Source organism: Equus quagga, chromosome 7, assembly GCF_021613505.1.
Source record: "Equus quagga isolate Etosha38 chromosome 7, UCLA_HA_Equagga_1.0, whole genome shotgun sequence".
NCBI classification, from domain to species: Eukaryota; Metazoa; Chordata; class Mammalia; order Perissodactyla; family Equidae; genus Equus; species Equus quagga.
In genome coordinates, this window is record NC_060273.1 from 115,983,701 (window position 1) to 116,009,675 (window position 25,975).

Here is a 25,975-nt window from a genome sequence, read left to right on the forward strand (position 1 = left end):
CAAACCAAAATAGGAAAAAAGAACAATATAAAAATTATTATAGAGAAGATGATAGCTGTGTAGACAAGCATAAGAGACCCAACAATCAAAAAAGTACTGTTTCTGAAGAAAATAGCAGGACAAAAAAAGATCTAATATACAAGAAAACTTCACAGAAGAAAGAAAGATTTGATCTGAGAAAAACTTAATACAAGATAACCAACACCAAAACATGCTAATACAATTTCTGATGTTTAATGATAAAGTTATATATGGGCTCTTAGCTGAGAGAGTTAGTCATGTAAAAGGGGGAAAATGAGGTGTATCTTAAACTTCTTCAAAGCAACACTTAATGACAGAGAACAGTGGGGCCATGGCTGTAAGTTTCCAAGGGCAAAAAAATAGGATGCAAAAATTTCATTCTCAGACAAGTTATCTTTCAAATGTAAAGACAACATTCTTAAGCAGGTAAGAATTTATGGACTATAGCATCCGTGATAATTATTATTAGCAAGAGAGGAGTCAAAATAAAATACTACATAAAAGTATCTGAGAATAAACAATCATGGAAATCTTATTATATGGCTGAATGCTATAAATCTTCAGAGTGTAAAAATCAGATACATGCATGTGCACACACACATATGATCTGTTGACAGGTGGAGAAAAGGAAGTGGTGGGCGCAACTGTTGATGTATTAGCCCATCTTTTATAGTTGGCTCTCAAGTGATGTTGTTTTAAGTACTGAATTCAGCCATGTATAGTTCTTTCATAGTATGTTTTTACTTAAAATTTTTTCTTTAAAATTTAAAGGAATTTTTAAGGAATTCTAACAAAGTGAAGAAACATTTTTCTGAAGTGTAACAATTTTTCTTACACTTCATTTTTTTCTTTGATTTATTTTTTTATTAAAGCCAGCATTTATAGAATTATCCCATTTTTTAAAACATTTCCATCTCTTTGTCTTTGCATGAACATAGATGTTTGGAAAGACATGCACCAAATACTGGATTATTTCTGGATGGTGGGATTCTGAGTGACTATTAACTGCCCTCTGTAGATGTGAACGTATAAATAGTTTTATGAATGAACAGTTCTGAATAGCCACAAAAATGAATATGAATTAAATACCTAGAAAACTGGAGCATCTTTCTGATCTTGTCTTTAGTATATTCTTCCTTTTCATTTCTTCCCCCCAAAAAGATAAATAAATAAAAGGTAAAACCCATTTGCTCAGCATATGTAGGATGCTCACAGTGGCACAATATCAATCTTCAGAGGAATTACAAAGGAAGCCAAACAAAGTTATTTTTCCATAAAGAGCTTACAAATTAACTTGATGATCTTTATTTTTTTGCATTTGTTTGAGTGTAAGTGTGATGCTAACTTTGTGTAACAGAAAAAGGATTTGCAAAAAATCAAACTGTGATATTGTTAGTTAGCTCTCTTATTCCCTGTTCATGCTCTCTTATGCAAGTAAATCAGTAATTTTTTATTTGGGAATTATTCAAGGTATAAGGCAACATCTTTGGGAGCTATTTTAATGTGGGCTTGAAAGAGAAAAGTATCGATCCAAACTTTTTATTATATCTTAAGAATATATTTTAGTATATGTCTCAAGTCACTATTTTGGTTTAAAAAGGAAATCCTTGATGGAATTGGCAATTATCAAAGAAGTACAAATTTGTCATATTTGCATAACCGACATTGCTCCAATAATGAAAGTGAATGATTTGACTCACATACTATGGCCTATGTTTTGTAAAATAATTTGTTACTGCTCTAAAAAACCTTTTAAGATGAATCATTTAAGTTGTTCACAGATTTAGCTAGTTATCCAAATATTTTGTTTATAGCTAGCCAGTTTGATTGATCTTTTTTTCCTGAATATACTGTCATGTTTGTGGGATTCTGATTGCATAGTTGCAATGGGGTGAACTTTACTTTTTGTTATCATTTTCATGATAGAAGCTAAAATTCTAAAGGTTATGATATCGTTTCATGATTGTCAAAGCTCTCGGTTTGACATGTTATTTCTTAAAGTTTATTTAAAAAGGTAGGATGATGGAAGGAATTAGCACTTACCTAGGTTTATTAGCATAAAATATATAGGAAGAAGATGAGGGACTGTAATTAATATGATGGGTAATTTACAGTATTTGCACAAATCAGAAAAGTATCTGGTAAATAGGCAGGCTTCCATTTGATCATGAATACTTGCTTGTGATCTAGTTTACCTCTTTATTTTTAGAGTAGATTTAAACATCTGATCATCCTCTGGATGTCTTTACCCAATATATGTCTTCAGTTTAATTGCAGAATTGGAAATGCTTTCTTAAAATCATGAATGTTTATTTATTAATATTAATTGTGATATCACAAAGATGATCATTCACACGGAGGACTATTAACACTTTTTAAGTGGATAATAACCAGTTGTTCACTGTAGTTGCTTTTGCAACTTTTAGTTTTGTATATTATTTTGTCCTCCAAGGTAAAATGACAGAGTGAGCATATTGCATAAAAACCAACATCATCACTCTTCCACTGCCTATCACCCTGTTTGTGCTTAACCAAGCATTTATTTATTAGTTCTTAATGGTAAGGGCTACAAGGTTACTACACCTGAGAGAAAAGTCTGTAAGACAGGCTCTCTAATTAATCACTGGGAGGGTTCAGGAAGGTCTAGCTATTTCTGTAAGCTGAAGCATTTATGCACTCTATTGCGAGTGTTGATCACGAAAACGGCGAGTAATACTTTATTTCTCTAAGATTCTATACTTCCATTAGGAATAATGAACCCTTTACATGTCTCTCTGTGTGTACACATGGATGCCATCATTAAAATTGGGCCTTTGTTCACCTGAGGACAGATATGGGAACAGTTCTAAGAAAACAGTGGCACCAGTATCTTAGGAATGATACTAAAATGCCACCCATGGTGCTCTGAATTGAAGACCACCATCTCAGAACAAACGGCTCTGAGACAGAGCAATCAACAGTAATAGACCCTGTTAGTCAGGAGTTACCATACCCAGGACCACTTGTGGCTAGTCAAGTTAGGTGGAACATTGTTCCATGTTGGTTAATTTTACTGAGTTCACAAGGAAAAGCTACAGTGAAATTTGCAGCAGTGCTTTGGGTGAAATCATAATTTAATTGACAGTGATGAGGCTCTTTCCCAGATTGGCCTCGGTGACTGGGTACAACAGGCATAGCTAAAATGGCACCAGCTCCTGCCATATTGACAAGTCTATTTGGGAACCCGCACTTCTCTCCCCATCCTTGGCATCTGCTTTGGTGTGTTTCCTGTGCAGCAGCCTCTGCAACTGGAAGCAAAAAGCACTGCAGATCTTAATAATCTCTTCCTCCTGTCCCTAGCCAGATTCCTGACATTGGCAGAGGTCACCACCTAAGTCTCATTGCTGGCCTAGTTTGTCTCTTAAACTCAGTCCTGTTCATTTCTTAAGCCCAGCACATGTAGACAGTACACAGATGTGTGCTCTCTCTGCCGGTGTTCATGTACCTCAAATGTAGTCTATCAGGCCAGGACATCTAATCCTTCACACACTACCCTTGTGATGTTTCTCCTCTTCCTCTCCGTCTCTCCCCATTTCTATAATCCTTATGTTCACATTTTAGTTGCAGTATATGCAACAAACAGTAGCTTTTCAGTGTTGAGCAGCTATGTGGATGCTAGCCCACTCCTGGAATGCTAAGAACAAGGCTGTGGGCGCTGAGGCCCCACTGCATTTTATCAAAGAAAAGAACCTTCCCTGATGGTTGCTGCTTCCTGTCCTTGTACTGGCCTAGGATTCTATGGGTCGTCTTCAGAACCTCAAGCACCTGCTGTCTCCACTTCAACCAAAGCAGCTCCACTTCTTAGGTTTTACATATGACGCTTCCGCAAAGTACTTTTTATGCAGATGCTGCTACAGTTTAATAAAAAGAACTATCTCTAAAAATCTGAAGAAATTGATCACTTAAGGTCCTGATATAGATGTTCAAATTCTACATTTGTGGGGAAAAGCAGCTCTGAGGAGTGTTGGAAGTGTGCTCTACAAGCGGGGATGTAGCAGGGGAGAACAAGTCAAGGAGAAGAGGAGTTTCTATAAAAGGAGCGGAAAGACAAGGAATAGGAGTAGGAGGTAATAGTTGTACTGGTCTAGGAATCTTTTTTCTTTGTGGATAACAGTAGAATGGGAAGTGTAACTTCATCCAGTTCACAGGTCAGTGTCACGAGTTCAAGTTCTTGTTCTGTTTTATTTGGACTGTTGCACACTCGCAGAGTAGATTCCAGCAGACTGAAAGCAGCCCTCCTCCAAAGATGCAGGTGCTGGCCATGGGTGGTCAGGCTGCAGGGCACAGAGGGGCTCTGAGGGGCTGTGGGCACACTTCCAAGAGCATCTTCCACTGTCGCCATTTAATTTATCCATCAGTCAAACTGTGAGGTGCTAATGCAGCTGCATCTTGTTGAAGACAAGGCTTGAGGAAAAGAGCTAGGAATTGATTGCTATGACTGGTAGCTAAATGTGTCTGAGGTTCTGTAAATAATAATCAGACTTTTAAATATTAATTTTATATAACTATGTATTACATGTGACTATAGCATATATGTGCCTTTATTATTGATTCTCAAATATTTCAAGTTGGATAAAATGAATTTTTAAAAATTTTGGTAATATCTTTGGTGTTCTGTATTGATAATATGAAATAACCAGTTCAAATCCATGTTAGAATTTACTGGATTTTTTAATCGAACTCATTGATGCTACATTTATATATTCATTTATTTATGCCTTGTCTTGTTTGGAATAGGATTTAAGGTAATAGTTATACATATGCTCCAGATTATAACCCAAATTCTTTCCTAGGGAAAAGAAATCAAACTCAAGAATTTAGAAAATTAGTTTAAAGAAATTGGACTCAATCAACACAGAGTGGGAAGATTATTGATTTGTCCTCAGACAGAAGTGGGTATGAATTTTACCTTTGTCGTTTTGCCCTGTGACTTTTAGTAAGTCATTTCATCTCTCTTAATCTCAGCGTTTTTATCTCTAATCGGTAGGACATAATGAGACCTCACAGAGTTAGCATGAGGATTTGGTGGAATGATGTGTGGACGGTACCCCAGTGCCTGACATATAGTGTATACTCAGCTAAGATTAGCTGAGGACTCGGATGAATACATGGCAAAAAAATTCAAGGCAGATTGATTAAATATTACATTTTGTGGTATAGACATTAAATGTGAAGGAGTTGAGAGTCACTGAGCGCTAAAGTAATCAGAGAAGATTTTGTAGAAATTTAATAAGTGTCTAGAAATATGCAGAGGATGAAGAGAGTGTCTTTCTTAGTCCATTCAGGCTGCTATCACAAAACCGCATAAACTGGGTGGCTAATAAACAACATACGTTTATTTCTCACAGTTCTGGAGACTGAGAAGTCCAAGACATGGCACCAGCAGATTTGGTGTCTGGTGAGAACCTGCTTCCCGGTTCATAGACAGCTGTCTTCCCTCTGTGTCCTCACATAATGATAGGGACAAAGGGAGTTCTCTGCAGTCTCTTTGACACGGGCTCTAATCCCATTCGTGAGAGCTCTACCCTTAAGACCTGACCGCCTTCCAAAGTTCCCACCTCCAAATACCATTACATTGGGGATTAGTTTTCAACACATGAATTTTGGGGGAATGCAAACATTCAGTCTATAGCAGGGAGTGAGAAGATGAAATCTTGCTAGGTGAAGTAAGAGCAGGAACAGAGGCTTGAGTGAGTAACAGCAAGACAGGAGGAGGTTATGCCGATCAGCTCCAGGTTATCCAGCTGGGGCCTGACAGGGGCTGGAGAGGATGGCGGGGGACTGGTTTGGAGACAGACAACTCACTTCATTTTGGATCTCTAGGACTTGAGGAAACAAGATGTCTGAGTGAGAATATACCTCGCATAGCTGGAGATGGGGTCAGGGCTCTATTCTGAAGAGGCTACAGGTTTGGAGGTTGCAGCCTCATGGTGATAATTAAACCAGTGAGCACTCAGTGAGAGAGAGGGGGTGAGCGCAGACCAAAGACTGAATTTGTAGAGGATACTCTCCAGTTATAGGGTAGAAAGCTGAAGAAGCTCAATCAAAAATAAACCCACAGATGGTGGTCAGACAGTGCTAGCTAGGACAGTGGAGTGGAAGCCAAGAAAAGAATGGTCTACAGTAAGAGGGGTAGCTGGAAGGAAGCCCAGGCAGGGCAGGGAGAGGAGATGGTCTATGAGCAGCTGCTCCCTCCATTAGAAGAGTGAAACCAGGATGTGCAAAGTGAGCCCTGGAAGGAGGACCTTTGTCTGGGGAGGGACGGTGACCAGCTGTTCTGCCCCATTGGTTCTGCCTTTCCCTTCGGTTCGCTTGTCCAGCTGATCACCTTTCTGTTCCTCCCTCTCTCCTGCCTCCAAACCTCTTCCTAGACCCAAATAACACGTTTTTTAGTGCTTTGATCTGAAACAATCTCTTTTTACATCCCGTTGGAACAATTGGGACAGGGTAAATCTTTAAGAGGAGACTTCACAAAGTAGTAGGAGACAACAGAAGAAAATAAGCTGGAGGGGGTACAGAGCATGGACTCTCCAGAACTAGACCCCCTTGGTTCAAATCCAGGCTCTCTCATCTAGTACCTTCATAACTTTACAAGTTACTCCATCTCTCAGTGCCTTGGTTTTCTAGTCTGAAAAATGGGAACAGTACATATTTCATAAGGCTGTTGTGAGAACCAAGTAGATTTAATGCGTGTATAGCTCTTAGATGAGAGCCTGGCACTTTTTAAGTTTGATATAAGTATTTGCTATTAAATAAGTACAGAATACAAAGAATTGAAAGAGCAGTATGCATAACTTCTAGCCATTTACTAGCTCTGTCTCTTTGGACAAATTATTTAACCTCTCTAGGCCTCAGTTTCAGCTATATAATGTGGATATAATACTACTTCATAACTGGGAAAATTGAAAGAGTCAATACACATAAGGTGTTTAGTAAATCCTTAATAATTAACACCCTTATTATTAGGTCGGTGGCTTACCCATGTGGCATTCTGATCACCAGAGATCAGAGGTGCTGTCCCATTTTACACCTGATATGGGCAAAGAGAGGCCTCCTCTGTGCCCTGGCAGGCACCAGGCAGACACAGCTTATGTCCTTACCTCTTCACAGTCAGGAGCAGGATGAGAGGAGCACCCTTTCTCTCACCTGAGCCAAGCCTGCTCAGATTTCCTCTCAGAGACCTACCCTTTTCTGTGGTGACTGTGTGTGCTGACCTCACCCTTCAGATGAACCCCTCAAATCAACTAGGCAGGAGCTCCTCTTAGACTAGAGGCCATTTTTAATATAATCACCTGAACCTTCATATAACATAACTTAAGCATGATAAAAATGAAGATAATATAGTGTAGAGGAGAGGGAGAAGGAACCCTGAGGAATTTAAGGGTCATAGCTCTGAAAGGTCCCTTCTCTAAAAGCAGAGACATGCAGGATCCACATCTGAAAGGTCTGGGAACAGATTTTCATGGCAAAGAGTTGGGGGCTTTTCAAGTCAGGGACAGTGTACCCGAGAGGAAGGAAATCTTGCTTAGCTGGAACCTGAACCCTGCTCCATCTGCCCAGAACCACCATTTCTTACACTGATATCTGTGAGCTGGATAGCAGGTAGCTCGGGCCTAATTTAACCTGTCACCAGACAAGCATTCTGCCACTGGCACAGGCAAGGGTAGTTCAGGAAAAGTTCTTGTCAACTGGATAAAGAACTGCCCTCATATCCCAACCATTTGGATGCTTCTGCTTCCAGATGCCTTGCAACCAGCAAGTGTCCACATGAAGATACTTTAGTCATTTTCTCAAAATAACAATCTATAAAACATAAATAGTAAATTTCTTTTTACCATAAAAGAAAATTAGATTATCAGAAATAGAAGCTATAAATCACATGTGGTACATCTGAACTTTCTATGTACCATAATAACTAATCACTTGGCTATCAGGGCACTGGGGAAATTACAATAAATTATATTTTGTGGGGTATGCACCACATGAATGAAGCCAAGAATATTACAGAAGTGACCTTCACCTTGTGTGATGTCATAGAAAAAACGATGCTGCCCTAATAACTTCATAGGGTTAATTAGTTTGGGAGAACACACAAGAGGCAGCGATGTCACAGAGCTTTTTTATTTTCTTTCCCGTGGGAAGTTGGGCTAATAAAAATGAAAAACATTTCAAGTAGCTAAGTAAGAAAGAAGAGTTGCATAGAGTTAGAAGGAAATGCTTTAGTGCTGTCCCCTTAGAAGGCCTAGTTCTCTTTCTCTCTAAGCTGCAAATCTTATTCTTTTCTTGTGCATCTTTTCCCATCGACTTGGGAATCTTTGAAATGACCATTGTTTCCAAAACCTGCTCTGACGATGGATTTTTTTAATTCGCCAATGAACACGAATCCATTTAATCAGATATGGACTTCTGCAGATAGGGAGACATTTATCTGTATAAAATATGCAGCTTTGTTTGGTCTCGCCACTTAGATCCCCAGTGGGGGTGGAGGTAAAGTTTCCACAGTCATGCTGATTTCAGATGAATAGGTTTGCTGGTGTCAAAGACGGGCTGCAGCACTCCGCTGGCATCTGGGGTACAGAAGGCTAATTCTTCTGAATAGAGCCATTGATGATTACATTTTGGGGAAACTTAATCATAGAGTAATTAGGCTTTAATTCTTACAAAAACTTACAATTAATTGGATCTTTTATACAACTTTTTTTTGTTTGATTTAAAGTACCATGTAGGTTGGTTATAGAAACTTAATTTAAATATGGATTTAATTAGAATTGTTTTATGATTTTAATGAGTCTTAAAAGTCTTTTGATGAGCAGCCTGTATAATTATGGTATTTACAATGATTGGGTAAATGAATACTTTTATAATTTACCTTTCAGGAAACTGTATTTTTATGGAGGCTATTTTTTGCATGATGAATTGTTTCATTTTATGTTCAGTTTTTGTGGACATGGTGCTTAGTCCTGCCCCTAATCACTCAAATGCTTTCTCTCTAGAATGAAATTAAACTTTCATGGAATCAAAAGCATCAGGCAGTAGCCCAATACTACAGTTTAATTTAATCACAGAAATATTTTTGTTTTTATTATAAAGGAGACTGAATCACTGCTAAAACTTTTAGCTGAGGATTCAGTTTTTCTATATAATTGGGAACAAACAAGTTTTCTGAAGACAGGCTCTTTTTCTATAGGAAAAAAATGTGATTTTAAGGAAATGACTTTAAAGTTTTTAAACAGCAAAGTGTAATATTGAGTTGTCAACTTTTTAATGTACTGTCAAAACAACTAGAAATTAGTGTTTTCAATAAACATTAAAAAATGTTTAATTAACAAAGGAAACATTAGATACTTTCTCCCCTTTGAGTAGGTCCCATTCCTACCTGTACTAAATCAAATAAATAACATAGGATATTTTTCTGCCAATTTAAAAAAAAGCATATTAAATAAGTAATATTAGGACATATGTTTTTATTTTCCATTTTTAATGATATTATTATATTATATCCTTCTTATGTTCTATCCTTCACTCTCCAGTTTAGGTCAAATTATTTACATGTGCTTGAAAATCAATCAGTGCAGCTTGACATATCAAGAGTATAAGAGAAAAACCATATGGTTACTACAATAGTGTAGAAAAACATTTGAAAAAAGCATTTCATGACAAAAACTCTCAGCAAACTAGGAATAAAAGCAAACCTACTCAATTTGATTGAGTCCCTATGAAAAACCTATAGCTAACATCATAGTCAAAGATCAGGAACAAGGCAAAGATGTCTTTTATTTAACATTTACTGAAGATCCTAGCTAGTGCATAAAAGACATGTAAATGGGTAAGGGAGAAGGAAAGTTATCCTTATTTGCAGATGACATGATTATATATGTAGAAAACCCTAAGGAATCCACAAAATAGCTATAAAATCTAATGAATAAATTTAGGAAGATTTCAGGATACAAGGCCAAAACAAAAACTGGAATGTCTATATACTAGCAACAAATAAGTGACAATAAACATTTTTTTAAACCTCCATTTAAAATAGCATAAAAAATACTCAGGAGTAAATTTAACAAGAGATGTGCAAGACCTGAACTGTTAAAACTATAAAACATTACAAAGGGAAAGTGAAAACGAACTAAATAAATGAGAAGATATCCTATATTCATGGATGTAAGATTCAGCATTTTTAAGATGACAATCCTCCCCAAATTGATCTATAAATTCCATGGAATCCCAATCAAAATCCAAACAAGATTCTTTGAAGAAATTGATAATGTGACTTAAAATTTATATCAAAATGTAAAGGACCCAGAATAGCCAAAACTATTTTGAAAAAGGAGCACAAAGGTGAAGGAGTTATACCACCTGATTTGAACAAGAATTACTATAAAGCTACAAACTAAGATGGTGCAAAATTGGCATAAGAATCGGCATATATGAAAATGGATCATAATAGGGAGTCCAGAGATTAATCCATACTTCAATGGGAAACTTATTTTTGAGAAGGATACCAAGATAATTCAAAGGAGAAAAAATAGTCTTTTCAATAAATGGTACTAGAATAACTGGATATCTGTATGAGGAAAAATATTACTGTTGATCCTTACCTCATATCTTCTACAAAGATTAACTCAAAATGAATCTTAGGCTTAAAGATGAGAACCTAAACTACCAAGCTTCTGAAGAAAACATAGGCGAGAAAGTCTCTGACACTAGGTTAGACAAACCTTTCTTAAATAGGAAAAAGCACAAACTGTAAAAGAAGAAATAAATTTAAAATGGACTCTCATCAAGATTAAAAACATTTGTTCTTCCAAAAGACATAGTTAAGAAAACAAAAAGACATGTCAAGGCTGTAAGGAAATTTTCACAGAACATTTCTGACAAAAAGCTTGAACTCAGTATAAAAAGAACTCTTACAACTCAATAAGAAAAAGACAACTCAGTTTTTAAAATGGGGGAAGATTTAAATAGACATTTCACAAAAGATGATATACAAATGGCCAATAAACACAGGTAAAGATATTCAACATCACTAGTTATCAGGGAAATGTAAATTACAATAATAGTGAGATGCTAATACCTACTAAAATTAAAAGGACAGACAATAATAAGTATTGATATGAATGTGGAGTAACTGGAAGTTCCATACATTGCTGGTAGGAAAGAAAAATAGTACAGCCACTTTGGAAGACAGTCTAACAGCACTTTATAAAGTTAAGCACATATTTATCACAGAACCCAGCAATTCCACTTCTGGGTATTTTACCCAAGTGAAGTAAAAATACATGTCCACACAAAGATGTGATTGCAAATGTTTATAGCAGCATTATTTCTAACAGCCAAAATGGGAAGCAACTCAAATACCCATCAACTGTTGAATGGTAAACAAATTGTGTTATATCCCTACTATGAAATACTACTCAGCAATAAAAAGGAACAAAATATTAATAACTCAAAAACAGGGGCCAGCCTGGTGGCATAGTGGTTAAGTTTGCACACTCCGCTTCAGTGGCCCAGGCTTTGCAGGTTCAGATCCCGAGTGCAGACCTACACACTGCTCAACAAGCCATGCTGTGGCAGCATCCCACATACAAAATAGGGGAAGATTGGCAGAGATGTTGGCTCAGCGACAGTCTTCCTCAATAAAAAAAGAGGAAGATTGACAATACATGTTAGTTCAGGGCTAGTCTTCCTCACCAAAAAACAAAACAAAATATTAATAACTCAAACACAGGAGTGAATCTCAAGATTGTGCGAAGTGAAAGAATTAAAAAGAAAAGACTAGGTACTATATGTTTCCAATAATATGAATTTCTAGAAAAAGCAAAACTATAATGACAAAAAGTAGATCAAATGACTGCCTAGAGCCAGAGTTGGGAAATGTTACTGAGTGCAAGAGGCATGAGAAAATTTTTCAGGATGAAAACTTGATTATGGAGATACAATCAATTTAATTCAACTTAATTGTATGAAATTACCAAAATTCATTAAAGTGTTCACATAAAACTCATAAATTTTGCTGTATATAAATAACATTTCAATAAAAGGCATTCCTAAAAAAAATTTTTACGTAATGGAGTTTCCCAAGAATTCAAATGGTATAATGCAGCTGCGGTCTCTTATCTGTACTATTTTCTTTCATCTCTAAAGATTTCTACTTCTAGTTTTTCCTCAACTACAGGATTACAAACAATGTTTAGTCAAAAAGGTCTGCAAATATAAACCTATTAGTCATTTAACTGTTTAGATCTTTATTTTTACAGAATAGGCCAAAAGAGGCACAAAACTCGCTAAAGTTTAGAAGTGATTCAGTTTCCCTTACAATGAAACCATGGCTCTTTTAAGAACATATTCAGTGGATCCTGGGTTTTGGTTCCAAAAGATGTAATCATGTAAGAGTTATTCTGTGATTTTTGTTTTCTTCTTTTTATTTATTTTTTAAATTTTATTTTATTTATTTACGTATTTATTTATTTGCTTGAGGAAGATTCACCCTGAGCTAATGTCTGTGCTAATCTTCCTCTATTTTGTATGTGGGTCACCACCACAGCATGGCCACCAACAAGTGAAATATGTCCATGCCTGGGATCAGAACTGGCCAACCCGGGCCTCTGAAGTAGAGTGCACTGAACTGAACCACTACACCACAGGGCCAGCCCTCTTCTTTTTTTTTAGACTGTACTAATTCCACCTAAGAACTCTGATAATGGAGATGACAGTGACTGATGGGAAACATGAAATGAAATGAGGTTGTAAATCCTGCTGCATTGGAAAGGGTAATGGGATTTTGATGCTTTTGTAATTATCAGGGCAACTAAGAAGTATGTTCTTATTTGGCTGCCTTTCTATGTACCTCTTTAAAGTGCCTTCTTCCCAATCTCACCTACCTTAGTGGTCAATCAACCTGGTACAAAACTACTAATATTTCTAATAGAAAGTCAAATGTGGTAGAGATGAAACATCTACTGAATGCAAGTTAATATATTAACCAAAATGGTGCCTTTCCAATATGGTTATGCAAATACCCAACTTACTGCTTCTTTTTTGTTTCCGTTTACTCTTTCATAAAGTGTGTTTTGTCTTCAATACTTTGACTTATCTTCAACACTGTATTTTTCTTAACTAGTAGTAAATTACTACACAGAAAATTGAGTATTTCCAGGATTTTGGAACTAGCAGAGTCGATATATTAAAGATAATCTTATTGGATGATTGTGACCTAAGAGATGTTGTCTAAATAGCTATCAAATTATCTGCTTATTTTATATTTTGTTTCTTATTATACTTAAGTTTTTGAATAATTGTTTGATTTCTTTAAAAAGAGAAAATCCTCCTAGCTATTCTATGCTGAGCAAAGTAACGAGCACATTCTGAATCAGGTATATGCATCTTAAATATCCAAATACATAAGTAGGATTAATTAAGAAAAGATATGATATCAGTTTTCAAGTATTTGAAGGGCTCTTACCTACTTCATGAGAGATGGTCTTTGTTTTGAAATTCTAAGTGTACATTTTAATGAATTTTGGTAAGTTCATACAATTAAATTGAATTAAATTGATTATACCTCCACAATCAAGATACAGAATAAATTTCTTTTAAGCCAAGAAAAAAAAAAAAAAAAGATCCAGAAGAGTTCCTTATCCTAAAAAGTCTTCCGTTGCCTCTTTGCTCTCAGTGAGATTTCCCAACTCTGGCTGTAGGCAGTCACTTACCTACCTTGGGCCTTCTTTTGAGCTGTTTCAGAGGGTAATTTTTACTAACGGGTATGAGTTAAAGAGATATCAGTATGGTATAAGGAAGAATTCTCTGACAATTAGACGTGAACTCTTCATCAGTTAGAGAGGTCTGAATACTTGCAAATTAAAATAAATGCCTCAAAGTCTCTTCCCATTCAGGGTTCTATGACTCTTTCTCCTGCATGCTTTGGAATGGCATGTTTTAATTAATTACATTTTCTGAATAACCCTAAGTTAACTCGGGGTAACTCTTCAGGCTTTTATTTCAACACTTGGTGGAAAGTCTTGATAAAATGTGTTACCACATTGTTCTCTCTTATTTTTCTGGTATACATTGTGCTAGATTTGTTTTCTTTAATGATTGAGAATATTGTGGTAACTTGGGAGTCACTATCATTTCTGAACATTAATCATCACTGACAAAATTATCAGTGATATATCTAAGAGAACTTTTCATCTTTTTCTCCTTCCCCTTAGCGAATTAACTCCTCTTTCCACTGTCTGTCCTTAATTCCATCAACAGGTTTGCCAGTCTGAATCTGAACTGGATAAAAATGCCAGTTTTCTTTGCTGCTTGTCTTCATGCCTCTAACCAGATTTTTCAGAGTTACCTTTTCCTCTTCCTATTCAACAACACTCTATCCCCACTTCCCTTACCCTTAGCCTTACCCTTATTGCATGCCTGCATGGATTATGTCAACAGCCTCTTTGTTTCCAGTCTCTCCCAATTCTGGTTCACCTTTGTATTTTGCTGTCAAACTAAGATTGTATCAGTTCAGAATTTCATTCCTCAGCTCAAAAACTTACAGGGATTTCCTACTGCATGACCCATCAAGTACAAACCATTCCCACTAGGCTTTTAAATCCCTTCACAAATGTCTCTACTACATGACTTCAGATTGACTCATTGTTCTGTACACAGTGGCCCTTCTCTGCCCTTGGAACCCATCTCGCTATCCTCACGCCTTTGCTTGACATGACATTGTTGCACAATCATGTTTTCCTATCCAAACTGAAGATGTCCTTCAAGTACCACTTCCTTCACAAAACATTCTCTGGCAGCTCTTATCCATACCAAAATCTGCTCTTTTTCAATTTCTAATGAATTTTCTCTCAATAACTCCATTTTTATATGTTAGCTCTATCTCTGTGCTGGATTGTGTGGTACCCCAGAGTAGAGACAAGCTCTTGTATTGAATTTGCCTCCCCATATTGTCAAGTACAACGCTGGACACATAATATATAATATTCCTAACTTTACAGTATACTCTTCACATGTTTTCTCACTTACTTTATATCCTATGAATAACCTAATTAAACATCTACAGATTCATCTATTTGTTATCACTCATTCCTTGCTTAGATCAACATCACTGTCATTCATTGTCCTTGAAATTTCCTCTTACCTCACCTCTTCTTCCAAATGTAAACATTACTCACTATCTTATGAAAGTCAATAAAATACTGGCATTGATATGCCAGTAAGGAAAGAAAACCATAAAAACAAAAGTATGAATCATCTCTACTATGCTATATAAAGCCAATCCTGACCATTAAAGGTTATATGGAGTTTTTAAAAAATTAAAAATGAACTAAACTTAAATGCAAATAAAATAGACCCACAATCCCTTATCTTCAGTTCTGAAATACGAAAAGCTCTTAAACTGAAAATATTTGTAAGTATATAGTCTTAATTTTTCCCACTTAAAATGAATGTTTATATGTTTTGATGCAGATATATTAATGTATTTGGTTATATGGTATTGCCCTTGACTCTGTTGGGAATGTTACTTAATAAACAGAATATGTATTATATTATCTTTCTAAAATCTTAAAAAAGTCTGAATTCTGAAAATGGCCTTAATGACTTCAGATAAGGCATTATGGACTTATAATACATTTGTATAGTGCTGTGCAGCCGTTGACTTAATCATATCATTTACTCCTCCAAATAACAAGGTAGCTACTATTATTATTTCCATTTTCTAGATTAGAAAACTAAGATGCAGAGAGATTAAGTGGCTTGATGGCGAATGATAGGACTGAAGTTCATATTTTCTAATTTTAAGTCATACGCCTTTTTCTATCCCAATACCTTGAACAGATGCTTTGGCACTCTACTTTTTAAGAACTGTAATAAACTGGTCCTAGGAATTCATATAGATTGTGACCTGTCTATGCTTGTCCAGAACATGCACTCTGTACACTATGAACTGGCAAGCCTACAGTGGTGCAGACCTTGTTGAGTAGCAATTGCTGAAACAAGACCAGGGTACAGGAGCAGTCCTTCCAGAGACTTACAATTTGAGAAAAACTGAAATAAAGGCAGGGCCTTCGCATTTGATCCAGTAGCTACAGGTAGAACCTGTGTTGGCACCTAAGTTATTGATATGGAATCAATAGAAGAGAAATGTTTATGTGGTTGCCTTGTAAAATCAGAGCATTTAAATCTATGCATATATATCTCAACTAAATTTTATATTCTTTTGATATTTACCCATCAATAAATTGTTAGAATCCTCAAAGCTCTGTATAGCTAATTACACCATATCTTCAGCCTTAGTAGTATATGAGATATAATTTTAATTATGCTACAAAGACACTCAGTGTGGTAGATTGTCACAGTAATGGCCTCCCAATGAATCACAACTCCCAGGATACCACACGAACACTGGGCTTGGCCACACAACTTGCTTCAGTCAACTGATATCAGTAAATGTGATGAGATTAGAACTTTGATAAATACTTGTGTGTTCAGGCTGCCCTCTTGGGACACTGAACTCACCACATTAGGAAGAAGACTGAAGTAAAAGGCCAGACAGAACAAGCAGAACTTCCTAGAGAATTATGAGAAATGATAAATTTTGTTGTTTTAATTCCTAAGCTTTGGGGTTGTTTGTTACTTGGGTAACTGATACACCTAGCCGCCAGTTTTTTATTTGTGGAAATCACTTCATTCTTCATTTCATTTGGGGAAATCACTTCATTATATGTTGATAAGGCGTTTAAGCATCATTTTGTCAGCAAGGTGAGTCACTAGTGAAGAGCCATTAAAGAGATGCAGCTAGACTAGGCTGTAGAGATGAAGGCAGTTTCCTGCAGCTGGTGTCCAGAAGGCAGCGGGATGGGAAAAGTCAAGTTAAACCTAACCTATAGACATAATTTGTCCCACACTAAGTATTATCTAAATCAAATGAAAACCTTTACAATCTCTTAGGACTTTTCCATCTTCAGCCATGGTTAAACTATAAAATATGAAATTGATGCAATAAAATTTCTACAAATGTTTCACTCTTCTCGTTGGATCAAATTTTTACAATATGCTGGTTTCCATTCTCTTTATGTTGATGTAGTTTTGTTCTCTCCTAGCTATCCTCCTGGCTGCATGTACCATGGCGTGCCTCACAGCAGTAATATGTTAGGTTAATAAAGCAATTATTTAATTGACTCTAATTTCTTTGGCATTCCTATTAGCTAAAGGAAAGGAGTTCAATCACTGTTTACATTTGTAAAGCCAATATTATGGTTTAAATTATGTCCTTTGGATGAATTTGAAAATTGAAGCCTGATAATCCTTAAAGCAATATTTACAGAGGGCTCTTTGTCTTTGTAAAGAATAAAGGGAATGGAAACAAGAGCACATTAAATCAGGGGGGCTTTAAATATTCATTCTGCAATCAGCTTCACTGGTTTCCAGACCACTATCTAAATTCATAATGCTTTTTGTAGAGAAATACCAAATCTCTTGCTTTAATTATTCTGTGAAATATAAACTATTGCTTCACGTTCTTTTTTATGATTCTGGAGTATGGGAATTCCAGATATAATGCTCACAATGCAAATTCTTCCTCAACAGAAATATCTTGGAAGATATTGCTAAAATTAGTGACTCAAAAATGCAAACATTTTTAGATAGATAGCTTCTGATTTAAAATGGGCTCTACCTAACAGCTCCTAATAAAACCTCTTTCAACCACCCGATAAAATAACTATAGAAACACTAAAGTTTATGAAAACTCACAACTCCAAAATCAATCAGTTAACCTGCTGTCAATAGTTTTCCATGAATCACATGATGGAAGTGGTCTAGACTGATCTCTCCCACTGTGAAGATGAATGATCAAAAGAACCCAAATGGTACTGTGAAAATATGCTCCAGCTGAAGGGAACGTGAAAATCACCCTGAAAAAAAAATACCACAGAAACATGGTTAATATGGGGATCAGACAAAACGTTAGAACAGCCTATGGTACCCTAAGTGGATATAAGGCATGGCCTCTGTGAACAAACTGTAGAAAGACATTGGTAACAATCTGTTAGGCCAAAAAGGGAAACAATGAGACGCAACAAGAAGAGGCCAAAGTGAAATGGAAGAGGATAAGATTTGGGGGGGAGGAAAAAGGTTTTACATTGGCACTAAAGAAAATCAAATTAAAAATATATAAGACTTAGTTAATTTCAAGAAAGAGGAAAATAGATTTAAAGCATCCAGGCGAGAAAAAAATAAAGCAGGTTAGCTAAGAAGGGACAAAAATTAGGCTGGCCTTAAACGTCTCTGAGCATTAAGTGCCATGAGATGATGACACATCTACAGCATTTTTGTAGTGCCATCTTTTTGTATTTTGACTTACTGAAAAGTGGCAACAATGGTACATAGAGTTCCCATTTACCCTTCACCTAGATTCCCCTTATGTTTAACATCTTACATAACCAAAGAATATTTATCAAAACTAAGAAATTAACCTTGGGACACTACTATTAACTAAAATACAGGACTTTTTCAGATTTCACCAGTTTTCTACTAATGTCCCTTTGCTGTTCCAGGATCTCATAGTGCATTTAGTTGTCATGTCTCCTTAGTCTCCTCCAATCTGTGGCAGTCTTTCAATCTTTGTCTTTCATGACCTTGACACTTTTGAAGGGTACTGGTCAGTTATTTGTGGACTGTGCCTCAATTTGGGTTTGTCTGATGTTTTCTCATGATTAGATTAAGGCTATGTGTTTTGGGAAGGGAAACCACAGAGGCTATGCATCGTTCTCAGTGTATCATATCAGGGATTAAATAATGTCAATGTGTCGTATTATTGGTGATGTTACTCTTGGTCACTTGGTTAAGCCAGTGTTTCTTAGGATTCTCTACTGTTGTTATTATTTTTCCTCTATAATTATTAAATATTGGGAGAGGTACTTTTTTTTTTTGAGAAAGATTAGCCCTGAGCTAACATCCGTGCCCACCTTCCTCTGCTTTATATGTGGGACACCTGCCACAGCATGGCTTGATAAGCAGTGCATAGGTCCACACCCAGGATCCGAATTGGCAAACCCTGGGCCAGTGAAGCAGAATGTGAGAACTTAACCACTGCGTCAAATGCAAATATCCTTTTTTTGTATAAACCTGCACCAATTAATTTTAGCATGCATCGCGTGGCAATTGTTACGGTGGTGTTTTAATGATGATTTCTATTTCCCTCATTCCTTCATATATAACTGGAATTATTATTTAAGGAAGAGCTGTCACTTCCCCTCTATTTAATCAGTTATTTACTTATATTAGTTTGGATTAGTAGGTATTTATTTTATTATTTGGTTATAATCCAGTTCTATCGTTATTTGCTTATTGCTTAAGATGTTCCAACTTCAGCAATTGGCAACTTCTCCAGGCTGGCTCCTATGCCCTTTTGATATGCTCCTAGCTTTTTTATATTTATCATCTCCTTACTTTCTGGTGCTCTAGGCTCATATTGTGTTTTCCCTGCCCCAGCCCTAGAATCAGCTATTTCTCCAAGCAGTCCTGTTTCTTTCGTTAGAGAATGGAATTTAGAAACCAAGAATTAGGTGCTGGCTTTGCTCATTGCTACTGGGGTAACTTCTAGCCCCTTTCAGTGGACAGAGCTAAAAAAATTCATGTATGGATACTAGCTCATGCAAACACACACATTGAAATTTATTTCTGTATCATTTATATGTGTATTTAAAAAAATAAGTTCATACTGTTATCTCCAATTTTAATCCAACACCACAGAGCTGATTCTAGCCTTCCTCCTTTATTTGTAACTTCTTTCTTCGACAGTGAGAAACCCAACTCACATTTTTTACAATTTATTTATTTGTTAACTCAACCCTAGTATATAAACATGAATAAAGATATTGTTAAAAAGCATCTAAAAATATCTTTGAAATCTACAGAAATTAAAAAATCTAAAAAAATAGTTTTAAATTTCCTAATCCATACCTCCGTGAGAAACAAATTGCCAACTAGAGAACAGCGTTTGTGAATAGGTCTTTTTGTCTTTAGTCTTCAAGTATCCAGTCAAACGGCTGCTTTCCAGAGTTTCTTAGCTCAGCTCCTTTCTCCCCCAACCCCCTCAGTGTATAGTTCCGGTTCATTTGTAATTATGTAGATTCCCTTGTCATAGTCTGCATGCTGTATTTCCCCCCACATCCTCATTGATTTTCTTGTTGTTTACATACAGTAAAATTCACTCTTTGTGGGGTATAGTTCTATGTGTTTCGACAAATGCATAGAGTCATGTGTCCACCACCACACTGTACACCATGTGTACTGTTCCCTGCAGAACAATTTCATCATCCCCCCAAAGCAAGAGTTGCCTAACGCTTGGTAAACACTAATCTGTGTTCCTCCCTGCACTTTGCTTTTTTAAGAGTCTCATGTAAAACGGAATCACACAACATACAGACATTTGACTCTGTCTTCTTTCACTTAGGGAACTGCATTCAAAATTCACCCAATTCTTTGTGTGAACCAATAGTTTGTTCCTGCTTCTGGCTGATGGTATCCCATTGTATGGAATGGTTTAAGGACATCTGTGTTGTTTACAGTTTTGGGCTATTATGACTAAAGCCGCCATGAACATTTGTTTCTAAGATTTTGTGTGAATGTAAATTTCCATTTCTCTTAGGTAGACACCTAGGAGTGAATAGCTGAGTTATATGGTAGATGTATGTTTAATTTCTTAATAAACTGTCAAAACACTTCCCAAAGTGGCTGTACAATTTTGCATTCCCACCTGTCTATAGCATTTTAAGGAGAAAACTTGTAACCTAAGAATTTTGTGTCCTCCTAGATGTTGTTTATGTGTAACGGCAGCAGAATTCTCAGTTATTCAAGAATTTAAAAATTATAGCATCAAATTTCGTTCTTGAAAAAAGAAATTAAAGTCATACTCTGGCCAAATGAGACAGAAATCATAATTAAGAAATTGAAAAAAAAAATCCTAACAAACAAACTCTTAAGGAAAAAAAATGAAAAGAGATTTCTCACAAAAAAGGGATCTCTAAGAAGACAGATCACATCATATAATATTAATTATAAAACTAGAACTCTTATTAAAGTCAAGGGAGCATAGAATTCATAATCTCCTTATTTAACATTATTCTAGAATTTCCAGCTAGTGCAATAAGACACAAATCAGAAATAATGGACTAACTGCTGGAGAGGAAAAGGATAAAATGGTTAGTAATTACAGAGAATATTTCTTAGAAAACCCAAAAATGCCACATAAAATCCTCTTAAGCAGAAATCAGTAAGACTATGAAATACAGGAAAAACATAAAAAAAATCAATATCCCAATAAGAAACAGAAGAGATAGTATAAAAAATTCTCTGAATAATAGCAACATACACACCATAAAACTTCTAGCAATAACCCTAACCAAAATATGCAGGTTCCATATATAGAAAAATATAAAAATTATTGAAATATAAAGGACCTGAATATTTTGCAGTACTGCCATTAATTCTTTCACTTTGGTTATTTGTCCAAAATTTGTCTTTGCCACAGATGTAAGTTCCATAAGAAAAGGAGCAATAATTGTCCTATTCACTATATTATCCCCTAACATATTTAAAACATATTTATTTCTATATATCAATATTTTGTTCAGTTATCTGTTCTATGAAGTTTGTATGGCTTCTAAGACACATTCACTAAGTAGCTTAGTAGTTTTTGAAAGAAGTCTAGACTAGATAATTACCATTACCTAGCAAACTGCAACACCCACTCATGTGACCACAGACAGCATCATGGCTCATGGCTTGAAGTGTAGGTACCCACAGTCCTGCATTACTATTTTCAATTTCCTCTCTAGCATTAATGGATTCTACAACACAATACCAAGAATTTCAAAGCTTAGAGGAGTTTTGGTGGTTTTAGAAAAGGCTCTTCTCCATAAAAAGGTTGGTTATACTTCATCAATTCAATTTTCAGATCCCACAGGCAATGATAGGTTAGTAGCAAATGAATGGGAATGAAATTCCAGTTATTAAAAATTTGAGTTATTAAAAAAAGAAAAACCCAGAAGAGAAACCTACAGAATCTAGGAGCAAGTTAAAGTGAAATATTTCACAATATGCAATCTGAGCCTTTTATCTAGAATCTTTTTTGCTTCCATATGATAATTTAAGGTTAAGGATTCATAGTACTCTATTGCTTGGTAGCTTAGTTTCATTTCATAATTGAGTTGACATAATATTTGAGTGCTAATATTTTCCTAGATTTTAAAAATAATGAAATGATATCATAAAATTGGAGAAAGTTGGCTGAATAGATAAACCACAGCTGAAGATAAAGCATTTTTTGACTATTCTTATCATTTTCCAATGTTTTATTATCTATGGGTGTGTGTGTGTATTTGTGTTTTTATGTGTTTGCTGGGTGTGGGATACTGTGTGGTAATTTCCCTGTTGTGCCTTTAAATGGGCACTGCCTAGGAACACTAATAATGGTAATGTCATAGTTATTTACTGAGAGAACTAATCTGGATTCTATGGAGGTGTGTTGAAGTTTTGTAAAAACGAAATTAGAGATGCAGCGTATCTCAGTAGTAATGGATCTGTTTTTGTTGTATAAAGCAGGGTTAGGTTAAGAAAAAATAATTTTCGAATACAGTGCTTTTTGACTGTCAAGTGTTTATTCCACTGGGTCATTAATGTACTATATTCCCAATGTATTTTTTGGGCAGAGTTCATCTTCTAGCTAAGGTTGAAGAAGAATTGGCCCACAAGAGGCTTTTTATATTTTTTAACAATAATTCTAAATTGTTAGGTAAGATCCTCTTGAGTATAAATCCTCTTTTGCCTGTAAATGAAAGGGCTGGCAAAGAGTTTGTTTTTAAGAGCTGAATTTATAACAAAGTTAGGCATATTAAACATCAATAGACATTATTGATTCTACGGCATCTTGCTGGATCAATGACGGATTTTAACCCTAAAGAAAACTTAACAAATTTGATATGAAACAGAATTATAATACAGTACAGGAACTCATCACAAAAATTTAGACATCAATGAGGATAACCTTTGAATGTCAACTGCCTGTAACTGAATTAGACTTGCTGTATTTTGGTCGAATTCATGGGTTATGGCAAATAGGATAGAAAAAATTGGAATGATTTTCTTTACTGAATATCTCAATGTCAGTTGCTTATTTTATTTTTTAATGCTTCCTAGCTATTTCCCTAAAAAAAAGGAAAAAAGGCAATTATTCAACCTTATATTTGTGTAGTTAAATATAGAAGGAAGTTATTTGACTTGGTCAATAAATGGACTCCTTTTGGAAGTCAACTTTAGTGTTAGTGAACTGATACACTTGAAGTTAGAATTTAAATTAGGGAGATAAACTCAGAAGAGAGGAATAAAGGGCAGTGCTATGGGGCTGTGAAGGTGAGGAAGACAGCTCTTCAAAGTAGTAAGGCCTTCTCTTAGGGTATTAGGTAGCTGTGTTGTGTTCTTCACCTGGCAGTCATAGAAAGAGATAACACAGTACTTGACTTACTTTGATGCTAAAAGCTCTGGAAAGGTCATTCAGAATTTTCCATATATGGCAATAACTGTGGTGCACCCACCACAAAAATAAAGCATTATTAGACGTAATCACCCCTTAAGCTGTGATGGCAGATGTTAAAATGACTATAAGCAGTTGAAGGGGGAAAAGGGTCACAGAGAGTTATCTGGAAGTAGTGAGACAAGGGTGTTTGGAGAAATAACCTATTTTCTGGAGAATGATATGATTTTAGGGTCTGAGAGATGATGGGTGAGATAATTGGGAAGATAAAGCAAAAGGCCAGTTTCTAATTAAATTGACAGCATATACAGGACTTAATAGGGATAATACTAATGCTCTGAGTTGGGCCACCATTTAGTGCATGCAACTCTGCAGTGTGAGTGTTGCTGGAAGATTCCTCATAAACAAGGGCTAGAAACATAGCATACCTTTTGGGGGCAAGACTTCTTTTTCACTATCTATCAAGATAAATACCATACCAATGATGTGTTCATCCACAAAATTGTAATGAAATAGCAAGAGGGCATCTAGGGTGATAACTGTGGAGTTAGTCAGTGCAGAAATTCTGCTTAGTGAGGAAGATGTTTAAGTTTGAAAAAAATCCATAAGTATTAAAGGGTATTCATGCTGCCTTCCTATTATGACACTCATTGGATTAAAAGATAAATCAAAGGAAATGGACTGATAGGGTTGGTAATTGGATGCAGGAAGAAAAACGCTGAATAAATAAGCAAAGGACAGATTTTTTATTATTATTATTTAAAAGGATTGTAGTTTTCCGATGTTGTTTGACCTCTTAAGGCATGGAGAGGTTGATTTTTTTTTTTTTTAGCAATATTCACATCTTAAATAGCATCATATACATTTTTAGCTGGTAATCAAACAAGTTCCATATTCTATGCAAATGGAGGAAATGCAATTCATAATTGACAAGGTATGAATTTTTTATGCTTTAAGCCATGAGGCTGCCACATCAACAAATGTAATTCCTTAGCAAATATGTCTTATGTTTATATTTATGAAATGTACACAATTGACACAGAACCCAAAAGGGAATAAGTAAGCATTTTAAATATATATATATATATGTTTACTTTGATTTGCAAACTCCATTCTGGGAAACATATATTAAATTAGAAACAAGGAAAGAAGGCAAGCAAAATGTGCCCAGAGTTTCAATTTATTTTGGATTTGGTGTTACATTCATGCATTTTGCCAAAGCCTGCACTCACATTGGTTGAAGTGTTGGCCTTGTTTTGTTTTGTTTTTCGATTTTGTTTGTTTAATGTTTAGAAAGCTACTCTCAAAAGTTAAAAGGATAAATTATTAAAACTTAAAATTCATCTATGGGAACCCCATATTGCCATGGTGATTTCGTGTTAAATATCCTAAGCTGAAACAGCAAGAAGAGATTAAGCCAAGCATCTTGGAAAGATTGACCATATGGATACTGACATACTCCACATTTTGTGCAGCTATTAAAGAGGGCACCACAGCTTACTGAAGGGCCATGAGATAAAAAATATTCTTGAAATAACTTTGATATCCATTCAAATGCAAGTTCTATGAGGGTAAAGATTTTGATCCCAGCATGAAGTTAGAGGAAGCAGTATTTCTTACTAGTTCCCCAGGGGTGAGGAAAGGAAGTGAGGAAGTGGTCCCGTCATCCCCAGGGAGCTGAGGCAATGACAGTTATTTTGAGAGACTCCTAATCTACCACCACTGTGGAAATGATGGCATCCCCACTCAAGTGGGTCTGAAATATGCTCAAATCAGTTCTTCCAATCCTGGCCTGGCACATGGGGAGCAAAGAGATTGTTTTTTCCCATCAATTAATTTTTTGACATATGCAAAGTGGATATAAAGTATCACTAAGCTGTGAGCTCCTTAAGAGCAGCTCACATTTCACTTGTTTTTATAGGAGACAGACACAGAGAGACATAGGAGGCAGTAGATGTACCATCGTGGGTAAGAGCATTAACTCTGGAGCCAGCTTCTTGGGTTAGAAAACTGGCTCCATCACTGACCAGTTGTGTGACCTTGAGTAACTCCTGGTCTGTAGCAATAATAATAGTTAACCCATCTCGTTAAGTTGCTGTGAGGGCTAAGTAAATTAAAGCAAAGTACTTAGTACTTGGAATGGTTAGCCTTGTGCCGACCTGTGTTGCCAAAACAACCTGTGACGCCTGTGTTGGCATCAGCTTTACACAGGCTAGTAAAAATGCACTGAATGTTTGGAAATTTTACAGTTGTAAATATGTAATCTTTTCCTTCTTGATGAAAAGAGGCCTTTTTAAATATCATTTTTATATCATTGTATCACTTTTAGAGCAAGTATGTAGTATTGCTTGACACAACTTAAATATCTTTCAACATAAC

General features: G+C 35.8%; 1 protein-coding gene across 5 annotated transcripts in view; it reads left to right on the forward strand.

Moving 5' to 3' along the window:
* The window catches only part of KIAA0825 (KIAA0825 ortholog), a 372,960-nt gene that overhangs the window by 332,132 nt on the left and 14,853 nt on the right, over positions 1-25,975 (forward strand). Inside the window, exon 21 of one of the 5 annotated variants that reach the window (XM_046668257.1) lies at positions 4,854-4,963. The exons of the other annotated variants lie outside the window; for them this stretch is intronic. Within the exon in view, the coding sequence (XP_046524213.1) occupies positions 4,854-4,881 (28 nt within the window). The 3' untranslated portion in view covers positions 4,882-4,963. Of the gene's footprint in view, positions 1-4,853; positions 4,964-25,975 lie in introns of those variants that run through there. 5 annotated transcript variants of the gene reach the window in all.